This window comes from Poecilia reticulata, linkage group LG8 (assembly GCF_000633615.1).
Source record: "Poecilia reticulata strain Guanapo linkage group LG8, Guppy_female_1.0+MT, whole genome shotgun sequence".
NCBI classification, from domain to species: domain Eukaryota; kingdom Metazoa; phylum Chordata; class Actinopteri; order Cyprinodontiformes; family Poeciliidae; genus Poecilia; species Poecilia reticulata.
In genome coordinates this window covers 8,910,560-8,925,932 of record NC_024338.1, presented here as the reverse complement: position 1 = coordinate 8,925,932, position 15,373 = coordinate 8,910,560, and the positions used below count along the sequence as shown (strand labels likewise).

The 15,373-nt window shown below is 40.1% G+C and overlaps 1 protein-coding gene and 1 long non-coding RNA gene across 2 annotated transcripts; one reads left to right on the top strand and one right to left on the bottom strand.

The window, feature by feature from the left end:
• Positions 1 to 4,690: 4,690 nt before the first annotated feature.
• Positions 4,691 to 13,195, top strand: wipi2 (WD repeat domain, phosphoinositide interacting 2). The gene is made up of 12 exons (XM_008415592.2): positions 4,691 to 4,938; positions 5,642 to 5,724; positions 6,293 to 6,462; positions 6,566 to 6,662; positions 7,412 to 7,509; positions 7,683 to 7,775; positions 7,865 to 7,935; positions 8,071 to 8,184; positions 10,142 to 10,306; positions 10,567 to 10,674; positions 10,769 to 10,866; positions 11,774 to 13,195. Exons 1-12 carry the CDS (start codon positions 4,865 to 4,867, stop codon positions 11,884 to 11,886), a joined length of 1,284 nt encoding a protein of 427 aa, XP_008413814.1. The 5' UTR covers positions 4,691 to 4,864; the 3' UTR covers positions 11,887 to 13,195.
• Positions 9,634 to 10,190, bottom strand: LOC103468479 (uncharacterized). Its single transcript, XR_534226.1, has 2 exons — positions 10,100 to 10,190; positions 9,634 to 9,995 (listed from the first exon to the last, which is right to left on the bottom strand). It is a non-coding gene; the product is annotated as an uncharacterized LOC103468479 (long non-coding RNA).
• Positions 13,196 to 15,373: the final 2,178 nt, after the last annotated feature.

Sequence of the window (15,373 nt, the reverse complement as noted above, 5' to 3'; positions counted from 1 at the left end):
TTACATACATAATCCTGGTCTCGTTTGACCTGAGTACTGTTTGCCGTGTCTCTCAGATGGCTTGTGGGAAACTTTAAAAGTGGCTTTAAAAAAAAAAAACACTTTTTGCATAAAAGCCATATTTGTCTAAACTGATAGCTACTTCTCCACAAAATTCACTTCAATAATAATATAAAAAATGTTTTCAGAAACATTTCTAATTCAGAGCATCACAATAAAAGGGGCGGAGTACAAATGCACACCAATTTTTTTTTATCTCACAAATTATGTACTGTTTTGTGTTAGCTTGCGACATAAAATCCCAATAAACTGCCTTTTAAGTTTTGTGGTTGTAATGACACAAAAGTTAGGTGGGTGTCTGTATGTTTATTTTATACAGAGTGAGAGAATGGTGAATTGACAATGAGTAATAACAGCTATCTAACACTTAAATGCTGTTATGAACTTTACCTTTTATTGTATCTTTAAGATAATGAGTATCTGTGAATTTTTCAGTCAGGTTTCCCGAGGACTGTTGAACTGAGGCCGAAAGCGCCAAGTAGGTAGGCATTCACAATCGATCTGCACACTGATCATTCTCTTTCCTGTTTATTGACCAATAGATCGCTGGACATAGAAGGCAGCCCTCCTCATTAACATAACGATGCAGCAGAAATACAGCGAGCAAATAATACAGCAAACGGAAAAACAGCGAGCAGAAATACAGCGAGCAGAAAAGGGAGAAGCAAAAAAAAAAATCTAAGCAAAATATCTATTTTTCTTGACGGAAACTCACGTGTAAGGGGAAATGAAAAGAAAATATATATTTATGCTTTTATTTCTTATCAAAATATATATTTATTGTTTTATTTATATACTTATTGTTTTTTTTATTATTATGTAGGATATATATTTATTCTTTTATTTATATATTTCTACTTTTATTTTTACATTTATTCTTTTATTTATATATTTCTACTTTTGTTTTTATATTTATTCTTTTATTTATTATTATGTTGGATATGTATTTATTCTTTTATTGATATGTTTATTCTTTTATTTATATATGTCGGATATATATTTATTATTGTATTTATATATTTACTCTTTTATTTATTATTATGTCAGTTTTGGTCCTCCATACTGCAGGTGCTTCCTTACAGACACAAACAATGTCGCGTTGTTTTCTCCCTCAGCTGTGCTGCCTTTCTCCTCGCTCTCTTTCCTCTCCCTGCCTCTGCCAACCGTCTGGCCACGTCTGGGTTCTGTATCCTTCCTTTGTTTGGCGAGATTCTTGCACTGAACAAGCAGCAGTGCCTGCCGCCGCAGGCTGCCAATTCCTCCTGCTTCACTTTCCTCCGAGTTATTCACACACCCACACACACACACACGCATGTTCAAACTCACACCCCCAAAAAATGTTCACTGGCATGACTGGTTGTTTCCTTCGCATGTTTCCTCGCCAGTTACCAACGACTGAGAAGAGAAACTGCTAATTGTCTTGTTGAACAGCCAATTCTCAGGACAAGTCGGGGCTTGGTGCAAAAAAAAAAAAGAGAAAAGATCCCGTTGAGTAAATTGGATGACTAGAGCTGCTGATGAGTTGAGACAAGTTGAAAAAAAAAGAAAGTGGTGATGTTAAAGCGAATAAATTCAGGTGCTGTCAAATATAGTTAGCTCGTTTCATTTGTCAGGAGCTGGCATTCAGAACGATTAGGAAGTCTTGCGGATGAGGAGCAGATTTCCCGTGACGCAGGTTTTATGTAATATTCTGGCATTCAACAGGCCTATGGAAACCGATTAAATCATTCTATTTTACCCATGATCAGTTTGTGGAAAAATGCTACAATCATGTTTTTTCAACTGTGGGAGGAAGGCGGAGTACCTGCAGAGAACCCACACAGGCACAAGGAGAACAACAGACTCCAATCCAGGACCTTCTTGATGCAAGAAGGGCTGCAGCCATTTTCTATCACATTAGGCATATTAAATCTAAATTTTGATAGAGCTAAAAACGATTAGGAATGAATAAATACTATCTGATGAAAGTAACCACAATACAATTGTAAAATAAGACACAAAAACACGATTTCTGGTGAGGAATAATGGGGTGTTAGAGTTGAACTGGGGAAAAACATCAACTGGAATGCCCTCTGAAGTCGGATTTCCCACTGGGAAACTGGGAGCAACTCCGACTCCCAGTGGTAAGGAGGACTTTCTTGTTTAACTTGATGCAAAACTATAAATCAAAGAAACTGTGTAAATATGTCTCAACTCTTGATTTTTTTAATGAAAAATAAAGCTTAGAATTATGTTTGTAAGAGCTACTGCAAACTATGTTTATGGGCGTCGCCATGTTGAAATCCACCTTCTTCACTAGAACACTGTTTAACCTCAGCCAGGACTTTCCAGGTAAGTGGAACACACCTACATTTAGTCCAATATACACATTTTTTGTGCATTATATGCACCAAAATATATTACATTTTCATGCTTCAGGCTGAAATTACATGTTTTTGCCTCCATAAAAGCATTAAAGGTTAACCATCAGAACCGATTATCAGTTTTATAAGCTTACATATTGTTGGCTGGAGTAATTTAATCCCCAAACAGTTTACTCACAATGCTTATGAATGAAATGGGAAGGAAATGGGATAGGACAAACAGAGTAACTGTCGCAGTCAAAACAGGATTAGGAAATACCTCCTCAAAATGTCCACAGTATTTAAGAAAGGGAAAGCAGCAGGTGCTGCTAGTATAGTGTGTGTTTCATGAACCTGTTTAGTCAACACTGTGATCCTCTCATTGTGTATTATAACATCGATATCGTTCTGTCGAGTGGAAAACATTTAATTCATTTGGTATTTTCCCAGGAGCATTTTAGCCAACGTTTTAGACAGTAATAAATCGTGATGTTCACAACATTCATGCACAAGTTTCGGTTGTTCAGAGAGAGAAATCTCATGTTCTCTAAAAGGAATACAGCAGCAAAACGTAGGCAGGTAGTTCTATCTGTGAATCTGGAAAACCTTGAATAGGCCATGCGGGCTGTGCGGGTACCATGCGCCCAACAGTCATCCCAAACCGGGTCTGCAGCAGAGCGACGATTCCAAACACACCAGAAAATCCAGAATGGTTGAAAATGACAGAAGAACAGAGACGTTGCAAAGATCCGTTCACAGTGTAGACCTCAGTTTGGCTGAAATGCTGTAGCAGGGATGTCAAACTCCAGTCCTCGAGGGCCGGTGTCCTGCAACTTTTAGATGTGCCTCTGCTGCACCACACCTGAATAGAATTAGGTCATTAGCAAGGCTCTGGAGAACGTATATACACAAAGAGGATGTAATTAAGTCATTTCATTCCAGTGTTTTGTACCTGTGGCGCATCTAAACACTGCAGGACACCGGCCCTCGAGGACTGGAGTTTGACACCTGTGCTAGTGGGATCTTAATTAAGGAAACAGAAACAAATGTTGTAGCGATGCAGTGAAGAATCATAAGGATAAAACTGTTTAAAGCTCTCGCCGCTACGGATGGTTCTCCGAGCAGGTCATTAATAGGATGTGTTAGTGTTTCTCATGAGTTTAAGAAACAGTTCTAACCAAAATGCTGCCCTCTGGTGTTGAACATGAGGATTGCTGATCATGTTTTGAACATAAACCGAAACTTCTTGTACATTTAATTATTTAATTATCACGCGTTAAATTATTCTGAACGTGTTTTACACATACACATGCACAACACAAGTACTGCCAAACATATTTGTGTTTTTATATAGTCCGTTGTAATTTTTGCTTTAATCTACTTTCTCGTTTAATATTTTAAAACTGTTTAGTGAAACCAAAATGTTATGTTTTTATTTATTTGTTTCGGTTTTTCACTTTCATTTTATGCTGGTTTTCTTTTCTTTTTGAAGAAAAGAAGTTTGCTTTCACAATTTGCTTTCATTTGCTTTCACAAGCAAATGACGAGGATGATTTTACCTTAAAATGCTTAGTACTAAAAAAAAAGGGATGATCATTTTTGACATTAAGTTATATTTTAAAAAGTATTTATTTTTGCAATGTGGACAAAGCACATTTGTTATTTTTTTTATGTAGTCAGTCTTAAAATGTCATTCATGCAAAAATGTTGATAAATAAATAAACTGACTAATTAATTAATTAATTACAAATAAATGAGTGCTTATCCTACTCTGACCCTCTAAATGTAATCGATTTTCAAGGTGTGTAAAATCTGTCCTCATGACTCAATTGAATTGAACTTTATTGAAGGATCGTGTTTCAAGGATTTATCAGCAAAGACGCCAACCAGTCTGTTTGTGGATTAATAAAGTCTAAATATAATATAGTTATGGGCTGATTTTAAATGACACATCAAGAGCCTAACACATTTTCTAGTCCATTGTCCACCACAGATTAGGAGGATTTGTGTGATTAATGTTGGACTTTGTATGCATTACTATCCATCCTAAAACTCCTATATGTGACGGACGGTAGAGGGCGCTGGTAGATCCACACAAATTACGTTACAGTATTATATTTTCGATAGAGTCATATTTGTAATTCCTCCTCTTTCTGTTTTCGCTGCTACAACACAGAAGTACATTCTGAATTTCGCAAACGGTTTACATTTATTTTTTTTAAGCTAGTTATTGACACTTTGTGACGTTGGCCCTTTAAGGGAACTAAGCGCCGCCTTCCACTGAGCATGCGCGCAGAGGGTGAGCAACATCCCCAGTGAAAAACAACAACAATCAGAACAGCGGGGCTGGAAACGGAGATGGCCCCGTGAAAACGCAACACTTATACTTATTTCATTGAAACAATTCCAGTCCCTTTGCTGCTATTTTACCAGAAACTTTATATGTCGACTGTGTCGAGCCCATGAACCTGGCCAGTCTGAGCGGGGATGCTGGCGGAAGCCAGCTTCTCTTCGCCAACTTTAACCAGGACAACACGTAAGGCTGGGCCGGGGTGCGAGTCCGGGGATGCAGCGGCCTGTGGGAGCTTTCAAGCTAGCGGACGTTAGCTCAGTTTGTAGCTGCCAAGGCTGGGTGACATGTGTTTATGTGAAACATTCAGGACGGGGTTTCTCACTGTAAAATTGAAAGCAGCAGCCAGGTTGTTAAGGAAAACATCCATGTAGGATTTTAATTCACTGGAGACTAGCTTAGCTTGTTAGCTAACATGATGCTGTAATATCGGGACTAACTTTAGCCACAATACATCGAAGTTAGCCTCCACAGGGATTACTAGGGTGTCTAGATTAAGGCTACAGATGTTATTCACTACCCGTAAGCTAACGTATGTAAAGTTATAATTATGTGGCGTGTTTCAGTCGCTCTGATGATGAATGACCCAACATTTTCAGGAGCTGTTGGATCTAGTCTTGAAACCCGAAAATGCTCACGGCATTTGCATTCGTTCATATTAGGAAATGGGGGAACTGTCAGCGGGGGTTTGTTCGGCTGAATTAGCAGCGGACAGGCACGGGTGATATTGCAAAACCGTCTCAGTCGGKTGACAAATGTCGCAGTGTGACAGCTAAGTCAGGCGTATCCAGTGACACAGAGACGGTGGAGCTCCATGCAGCCTCTGTGTGCCGCTGATGCAACGCTCGGTCACTTACTGCTGTCTGTCCTCCTCCCGCTGTTCCTGCAGGTCCTTGGCTGTTGGCACCAAATCAGGATACAAGTTTTTCTCCTTGTCCTCTGTGGACAAATTGGAGCAGATATATGAATGTAGTAAGTATTGTGGGAACTCTGTTCTTTCTTTCTTTCTTCTTCTTCTCCCCCCCCTCTTCCAGGCAGTATTTCCCAGCAGGTCATCATTCATCACACTGCTGCTCAGTCACACGTTTGAGTAGTTGTATGTAATGCAGTTTGTCTAGACAGAATTGAATCACCTACCCATTAGTAGTTTTTTATTTTAACTAAAATATTAAATATCTTGTAAATCTATGCTTTAACATCAGGTACTTCCCTTCTTTTTAGTTTTAAATTGCATTATATGCATTTTTTTTACATCACAACCAAAATTTCCACTGAATTTTTCAGAGTTTAAGTGATAAACCAACATAGTGTAGAAACATCAGACTCGATTTTACTTTATTCCTACTACAAAATAAATATTTTTAAGTATCTTGTGTGTAAGCCCCATTTACTCTTGACGCAACTAAATAAAGTCCAGTGCATCTAAACGCTAACTCTGAAGAGGCAGCTTTCCCAAACTAAGGGTTGTTCTTGTTTCCGTTGCCATGCGACGGAGCGGGCGCCGTGCGGTAATGTTTTTTCTGTGCGTCCGTCTCCGCAGCCGACACGGAGGACGTGTGCATCGTGGAGCGCCTGTTCTCCAGCAGCCTGGTGGCCATCGTGAGCCTGAAGGCGCCCAGGAAGCTCAAAGTCTGTCACTTCAAGAAGGGAACTGAGATCTGCAACTACTCGTACTCAAACACCATACTGGCTGTGAAACTGAACAGACAGGTAGGGGGAAATAAAAAATAACAATACGGTTAGTTTACTTTTGTTTTTGGGGGTGAGGGAGGGTTGTCGGATCTTGTTGACGTCGCCGTTGTCTCCCCCGCAGAGGCTGATTGTGTGTCTGGAAGAGTCGCTTTACATACACAACATCAGAGACATGAAAGTGCTGCACACTATCCGAGAGACTCCGCCCAACCCGTCAGGTCGGTTCGCAAAGCTGGATTAAAAACGTATCGATTCAGTTTGCGGTGGAATGAAAATGGATCGGTTCTCCTCCATTAGAAGTTTACGAGAATCTGTTGGAACCAGGAACTGACGTGTAATTTAGGGTTGCTGCTAAAAAGCCACCTGTAGGGACACAGATAGATGAATACATTATCCTCAGATTGCTAAAGGGACTTCTCTACCCTCTGATCCACTGTCAGAATCTTCCCCCAGAATCTTTTTTTTTATCAAACTTTTTCCTTCCACTAAACTTTCTATTGGCATACTTGCATACAGAACTCTGCAAACTGTCCATAACACTGAAATAACATCTCTAAATTTATTTATTTATTATTATTATTATTGCTCTTAAGAAATATTCAAACTTTAGTGAAACTGAATGTTGGATATTTTGAAGTATTTTTGGTCCAAGTTTTTGTTCAAATATCTTAGTAGATTTAAAATTAGACAAAACTAACTCATTAGTAACTTTTCAGGAAAATATTAGGAGCTTGTTTTAAGTCAATAATTCCTTAATATTGATGAAAAACTACTAGTTATTTGTAAATTAATCTGCCAGTGCAACAAGACATTTCCCACTCATAATATCAAGACGTAGCCCTAGAAATTAAACCAAAAATACTCAGTAGGATTTTCTGTTTTTGCAGGTTTAGATTTAAACTTATAACCTGCTTCCGGTTTTTCTGTAGTTCAGTGTATTTATTTATTTTTTTTTGCTTCTCTGCAGGACTGTGTGCTCTCTCCATCAGCAACGACAACTGTTACCTGGCATATCCGGGCAGCGCCACGATAGGGGAGGTCCAGGTGTTCGACACGGTCAACCTGGTAGGGGGAACCGACCCGGCTCAAGCAGTTTGTTTTATTGTGGCTGAAATATTTACACACGCTTCTTATCTGTAACGCTCGCGAGCCCAGACGGCATCCGTTCAGTTTGGGTCTCTTTTTTTTTTTTTTTTTGTCAGCCTAAAGTAAACACGGGCGTGTTCTGTTTTCCTCAGAGGGCGGCCAACATGATTCCGGCTCACGACAGCCCCTTAGCGGCGTTGGCGTTCGACGCCAGCGGCACCAAGCTGGCCACGGCTTCAGAGAAGGTAATTTGTCTGACAGACAGAGGGAGACCTTGTGTGTTCGCTTCCTTCTTATCTCAGCCTGCGTCTCGTGCGTTTCACTTCCCCGTCAGGGCACGGTCATCCGCGTCTTCTCCATCCCAGAGGGACAGAAGCTGTTTGAGTTCCGGCGAGGCGTCAAGAGGTTAGAGCACGACTGAGACGCCCGAGCGTTCTGCTGGTTGGGAAGTGAAAGAGGAGTCGAACCCAGGCCGTGTTTCTGCGTCTGCGCGTGTTTCCATCTGCTGAATGTGTGTGTTTTGTATTTCGTTGTTCTCAGGTGTGTGAGCATCTGTTCGCTGGCGTTCAGCATGGAAGGCCTGTATCTTTCTGCCTCGAGCAACACAGAGACGGTCCACATTTTCAAATTAGAGACGCAGAAGGAGAAGTATGTGTAAGTGCCCTTTTATTTTTCTCTCTCTCTGTCCATTATTTTAACTAGAGGTGTGCCGATCGATCGGCCACCGATCATAATCGGCCGATTTTCCTGAAAAAGTGTATGATCGGTGATCGCCGATCATGGTCTCTTGTTGCCGATACCGATCACCTGCATCTCATTTCTCAACCTGCCTGTGCAGCTGGTCTACTCTTTCCTTCACACTGTGCAAACGCACAGCAACAAATACTAAGCGATGTGGAACTATAACGCACTGAGTGACTGGGGAAGTTTGCGTGTTGCAGTGGAAAATTGAAGCAGGTCAAAATGCATCAACACAACGAAGCTAATACGGCATAAAAACAATGCCATACTTGACGGAGTTTGGCTACATCGAGGCTCACTGCAGTAAAAAAGACATATGGAGGATCAGATAGCAGGTAAAGCGGCGCACAGCTACAAACACTCACCCGGATTAGCATGACGGTCAGAAAGCTAAACAAATAACCCGCAAAATTATTTAAGTCTTCGAGGCAGGTAAAGCGGCGCACAGCTACAAACACTCACCCGGATTAGCATGACGGTCAGAAAGCTAAACAAATAACCCGCAAAATTATTTAAGTCTTCGAGGTGCGATGTAAGACGCTGGTTCTGCTCTTGCTGTTGAACCGCTGCTACGCGCYACMGGTGCGTMRCMGCACCTGTAGCGCTGCSAYGTAGTCATCAAATATTGATGAATATTTGACAGACGGAGCGCCGCTTCTGCTCCACCTGGTAGTGACTCTTACACCGAACCTCTACTTAAAGCTGCGGCATCTAACTTTAAAAAATAAATTTTACATACGTATTAAAACTTTCGCTGTCCTAACATGAGACAGATAATCTCTAAAAAAAATAATCAATCTCCTCCCTGCTCTGCATAATTACTCCGCTCAGTCAGAAACAGCCACTCAGAACTAGCAGTAATCAGCTAGCCGCCATGCTATCAGGAAGTTTTCATTCAGTAACTCAGGATTGTTGATTGTAATGGATCCTGTATTTGCCTTTGAATGTTACGTTTTATACTTGAATTTTTTGGCAATGTTGAGAGGTTTTATTTTGGCTCTTTGCATTATTTGGCCTCTTCAGAGCCTTCATATGTTATCAGTCTGTTAAAGATAGTATTACTGATAGCAGTACAATTTGCACAATGCCTGTTTTGTTTAGTTTTCTTCTTGGAAAAAGTTATTAAAAACATGTTTTTGTCTAAATTAAGGTGAATTTATGGTTCCTTTTTTCATATAATGTAACCGGTAGTGCTTATGATTAAAAAAATAATAATTATGTGATCGGCCCTCATGGGTGATCGGAATCGGTATCGGCAGGAAAAAACCTGATCGGCGCATCTCTAATTTTAACCCTTGGAAAGAAAACACAGTGCCTCCTGAATGTTTCACCATTCAGTTAATTTACAGCCACACACCTCAGAAAGATGATTAGTAGTCTTTATTATTTTTTATTTTTCTACATGTAGAATCTTAAACCTGTCATGTGCATCACTCAGTGAACTCTTTGGTGGTCTTTACTAAATTTGCACATGTGGAAACTCGTGTTTATCCTCATTCTTTCCAAAGCTACGTCCAGCTCAGTCAGAATGAATGGAGAGCATCTCCAAACATCAATTTCCAAATTGCCTTGCCTCGTTTTACTTTGACTAGGCTTTTCTCACACATAAGCATGTTTTGATCATTGAAGCTGTGGTTTTGTATGTCTTGGGCCGTCGTGCTGCTGAACGATGACTTTTTGCCTCAGTTCCAAGTTTTTTGCAGCGTCTGACACGAAACGTGATGCTGTCAAGTAAAATAAAAAAAAGAAAATCACAGATCACATAAAATCCTTATAGATTATAGCAAAAATTTCAAATAAACATTTTTGCAACAAACTATAAACATACCTCGTGTTCTCTGTTTTGTTTTTTTGTTCCCCCCCGCTCCAGGCCGGCGGAGGAGCCGACGACATGGGGGGGCTACTTGGGGAAGGTGCTGATGGCGTCCACCACCTACCTGCCTTCACAGGTCACAGAAATGTTCACCCAGGGACGAGCTTTCGCCACCGTACGCCTGCCCTTCTGCGGACACAAAAACATCTGCGCCTTAGCCGTGTGAGCACAAACGAAAGTTTCATCTTCAGCCTCTTTTAGCTGCTTTGAAAGCAAATCTGATCGGTTGCTATAATTTTTGAAAAAAAGCATCTGTAAAAGAGATGACTGACTTCCTTTTCTGATCCGCCTGATAGTGTAAGAGCTGAAATGCAAACGAGCAGGGAAATGACCCAACTACTCCGTTTGTGTGTGTGTGTGTCTGAGTGAGCTGCAGCAGAACGCTCAGCGGGTTTCTGACGAGTCTCCATTTTCTAAACCAGGATTCAGAAGATTCCCAGGCTGCTGGTGGCAGCGGCCGACGGATATTTATACCTGTACAACTTGGACCCTCAGGAGGGGGGGGAATGCACGCTCATGAAGCAGCACAGGTGAAACAGAGGCTGTCACATCCAGCAGACTGTCGAAGTTTTTTTTTTCTGTTTGTTTTTTTTTTCTTTTTACATTTTTCTGTTTCTTTTTCAGGCTTGACAGCAGTGCTGAACCTCCCAATGAGATCCTGGAGCAGGGCTCACATGATCGCCCCCTTGTGGCCCAAACCTACAGTGCCGCTGTCAGTAAAGGTAATTTAGAAATCTGCAATTCACTCGGAACTGTTTTTAATTGACATTTGATGCCAGTAAATGCCTTGAGAATACACCAGAGATGGGATGAGATCAGACGGTGGAGCTCTGTGTAAAAACAAAGACGGATCGTAGCTGGAACTGTGTGACAAAATGTAGGAGGAATAATTTATCTTGTACTTTTATGCTTGAAGCACAAATGCGCACACAAAAAGTTTTGGTAATGTATATAACATTGTTTTTCACACTGAGATTTAGAAAAATCCCACCTTTTCTAGAACATGTGTTCATTTATTTTCCACTGCTTTTTCCACAGTTCAAATGATTTGTCACGATTAATCGATTTATTGAAATAATGTTAACTAATTTAGTAATTGATTCATCGCTAACTGGAGTATAGGGAATCAAAAAAGGCCACTTGCTGAAATATTAACACAATCAGAGCAGCAATTAACTCAAACCTTTACTAAAAAAAATAAATTTTGCATTTGAGATAAAAAATAAAAACTGTCTGTAAATTTGTTCTACCTTATTAAGCACACCTTGCTATTTAATTATTAATCTACTAATCCAAGAAATAATCAACAGATCAGTCCTCTGCTGTATTGTTTATGTTAGAAGTTGATCATTTTTGCTAAAAATGATCAACTGATCACTAAATGAATGCTGTGTTGTTGCATTTTAGATATTTTCCTTTGTAAAAATTGAATTATTCAATTGCATCTCTTAATGTATTTCTAATATTGTATTAAAAACGCCTTAAATATAAATACTTCCAAATCGCTGAATAAAAAAAAAAAAGAAAAAAGAAAAAAAAATTCTTATCCAGTTGCGCAGGGTAACTTCAAAATGTGCAAAGCTGTTCGTCTCACTTGTCCCGATTGCGTCCGATTCCCTCGTCTCCTAGGTTACTGCGAAGAGCAAGGCGCGGTGGGAGGGGCGGGTCTGGAGGAGGACCTGAACGACCTGCGCCTGGAGGAGGAGAACGAGCAGCCGCCGCTCATCCTGGAAACCGACTGACCCCGACAGAACCCCAAACCCCCCTCCTGACGTTCAGAGGCCTCCTCTGGTGCTGCTGTGAAAACACCAGACACGACCAGGGGCAGGGACGGGATCAAAGGCTGGGGGAGGCGTTCAAGGACCTGCCTTTCAGTCTGTCTGTCTGTGCGTTGTTCTGTCCACATACCAATCAGTTTACTGTCCTGCCCCCCTCCCCTCCTCTCTCTCCACCCGGCCTCCGTCCCCTTTAGTTTGCCTGTGMGGGTCAGAATCTGGAGCTTTTTGCATGTACATGTGCCAACTGCTACGAAGCAGAGCAAAGAAAAACCATGCTTCATTGTGAAAATGAGCCCCCCACCCTGTGAGCGTGGTCAAACAGAAAGAGTTAAAAAAAAAAGAAAAAACACAATGTAGCCGTGTCTCATTTGGTGGACACCTATATAAATGCACTGTGTACAATGAAAGTGATTGTCTAAGTGCCTCTCTGTTCTTTTTTTGTTTTTATTTCTGTTTGGAAGAGGAGGACATTTTTAAAAATCCGTTGTCAGCAGGCAGACGTTTCCTGATTGTCTGGCGCGGCATCCGTCGGGTTTACCAATTTTTTTTTTTTCTTAAAAAGGAAGATTTGAAAACTCCCGACTTGAGACGTTTGTGCGCTTAGCTGAGACTTAACCTGTGTGTGTGTATGTGCGTGGGTGTGTGTGTGTGTGTTGGGCATGTACAATAGCAAAACATCTACCCTCTTTCCATCATCCAAGCTCCTTCTCTTCTGCACACATCGGTTGATTCCTCTTTTCTTTTTTTTTTTAATGACTGATGATATTGTTGGTTTTATAAACAAGAAAAAAAAAAACCTTAGCTAATCAAACCCAATGATGTGTCGTGCGTATGCAAACATGCATGGTGTCGTTGACGTGCTACTGTGCCCACCCATCGCAGACATACGAGCGGAGAAAGACAGTACGGACTCTCCTCCTTCTCCTTCATCCTAATCTGTATCTCTATACCTTACTAGATGTGGTCAGATTATACCGCCCTCTCCTCCCCCAGACGCCCCTCACTGGGGGTCGAGGGGTGAAAGTGGATGTTTGACCATAAGATGGGAAACGATGGACTGAAACTTTGATCTGAAAGTCGGGCTGAGCCTCGTCATCCGGTCCAGGATGCTGCATGATTCCCAGTTTAATCCTTTAGCGGTCCCACCCCCCTCTACCAAGGATTAGCCCCGGGATTATGGAGCAGCAGACATTTTCTAATGATTTTGTACAAAATGTAAGACGTTCATCTGAAGGTAAAATGAAAATAAAATTCTGTATTGATGTATACGAGACATTGCTTTTCTCTTTCCTAAACTAAAGATTTCAGAGTTTCACCTCCATTTTACTGCTGAAAATTTTTTTAAAACTTCTGAAACATTCAAACATGCTAAAGTTAAGGGATGAAGCAATTAATCAGATTAATTGTGGTTGTTAATAGGCTCTTGAAAATGTCAAATAATTTAGCAGTTGATTGTTGTGGCTTTTTTTTTTAAGACAAAATGTAATTTGTTGAAAGAACAACATAGAGCAAGTCAAAACTATTGTATTTTAAGGTAAAAAAAAAACTTCAGTCTGACAAAAAAGCAAGTTGAGTTTTTCACATGTTGCTAAAAGTTATTTTTATTTTTTAGCTACAGATGCAACCTTTGCTACAAATGATCAATTGTTCACTGAAGGAATAAAATGTTTAAAGGGAACTCAATATTTTGCATTTGATGAATTTGTAGTATTAAAAAACATTTTTATACTAGAAATATAGTATAAAAATGTTTAGACTAGTAAAAAAAAAAAACTTTTTACTTTATAAAAAAAAGTGGTTAACTGAAAAATGTGTAGAATCAAGTTTTTTAAATCCGATTAATCGCTTGATTATTCAAGCACTTGAATAATCGCTTCATTGATTGATTTCTCAAATAATCATTAGATGAAGCCCTTCTACAGTTAAGTCTAAAACTACTTATACTAAATATTAGGCAAAGAGTCTTTCCAAACTCAAAGACTTGAAGCTGTCACAAAAAAAACAAAAACAAAACGGTGACATGCAAAAATTTGCTACGCCCTTTTTTCCCCATCTTTTTTTGGTTCTTTTTTGTTAAATTGTAAACAAAAACTGTTAAATTTGCTCATACTCTGATCTCACTGCCAGACAAACTAATTGGTTGAATGAAACTAATTTTAAATCTTAACCTTCGCAGGGTGTGAACACGTTCTGGCCTCATTATATCGTCCTCAGTCGTAGCCAGATTTTTTTTTTAGTGAAGAGGGTTCGGCTTTAACCGGTTCGACTGCAGCTGAGAGAGACTGGGAGGAACAGCAGCGCTGCATGCCAGAGGAACAAAACATGAACCTCCATGCATGTTGACGAAGTCACACGTATTGTTCTCGGGGTAGGTTAAAATGAAATGACTCAAGTTATTTTATATTAAACATCAGCCTGAAATGGACATAATGGTCTTTAATTTTGCTTTTTTATTGTATAATCTTGTAGAAACTGCAATTTATTAGATGTGACAATTCAACCAAGATATATGTACTGTATTTGTTTCTATGCGTCTCGTTTGTGTGAATTACAGTAAGAAATCGCAACAGCTTCATAAATAATACATATTTTCTAAAACTTATTTTGTATTCGTTGTAACTTGTCTTTAATTCATTCCACWCTTCTGAAGTTGACCTCAAAGTCACAGATCACTCGTTTTTTTTTTTGTGAGAATATGAGGAGAATACGTTTTCCTGAACAATGTACATTTCTCATGTTATCTTAGACCTGGTCGGTAGCTGCATTTCCACGTTTAATGTGTCCACTATTATGAAAAATCATTGCTTAGCCTGTAAAAGTGCCTCTCTAGCTTGTAAAATCTACCAGATTATGAGGACGTCCCATCAGATTCAGTCTTGAACTCTGACCTTTCCAAAACCTCTAACATTTTTTTTGCCCTTAATTTGAATGTTCAAATTTAGGTTCAGTCAGCCCAGATAATGATTCTGCCTCCACCGTTTGTTCGTCGCTGCTCTTTTGGAGACGCTCAGTGTCGTATTTAAAGTCGTGGGAGATTCCACCCCGACTCCTGGAAGTTTTATTTCAAAGAAAACACTTCTTTTCTTGTAATCCTCCTCTCTGGTCCAGACGTTCGTAGAAAACGAAGCGTTCACGTCGGGAATTCCTGCAGTTCTTCCTGCGTTGCTATCAGGTTCCCGGACCGGTTTCATTCCTGTCTTGTCATCTGTTCCAGAGGAACATAGCATGTTTTGTGAAGTACCTGTTGTCCTGTATCATCTCCATTATTTATGATTCTCCTCATTGTGCTGCTGCACAAAACACAATGTGATATTTTTTTGGCTCTTTGAATGTGCAAAATGATCGCCAGCGAGAGATCTACTTCAGAGTTGAGTGGATTTTTTTTCTATTCCTCTCCTGACTGATACGTTTGTACAAAGCAGTCATTTTGATCCTGTGTGACCTCTGCCAG

Excerpts from the sequence above, each read along its gene's own strand:
- wipi2 (XM_008415592.2), top strand. The coding sequence starts at position 4,865 with ATGAACCTGGCCAGTCTGAGCGGGGATGCTGGCGGAAGCCAGCTTCTC. Across the intron at positions 10,307-10,566 it reads AACATCTGCGCCTTAGCCGT|GATTCAGAAGATTCCCAGGC; the intron begins GTGAGCACAAAC and ends TTTCTAAACCAG. Across the intron at positions 10,675-10,768 it reads ACGCTCATGAAGCAGCACAG|GCTTGACAGCAGTGCTGAAC; the intron begins GTGAAACAGAGG and ends TTTCTTTTTCAG.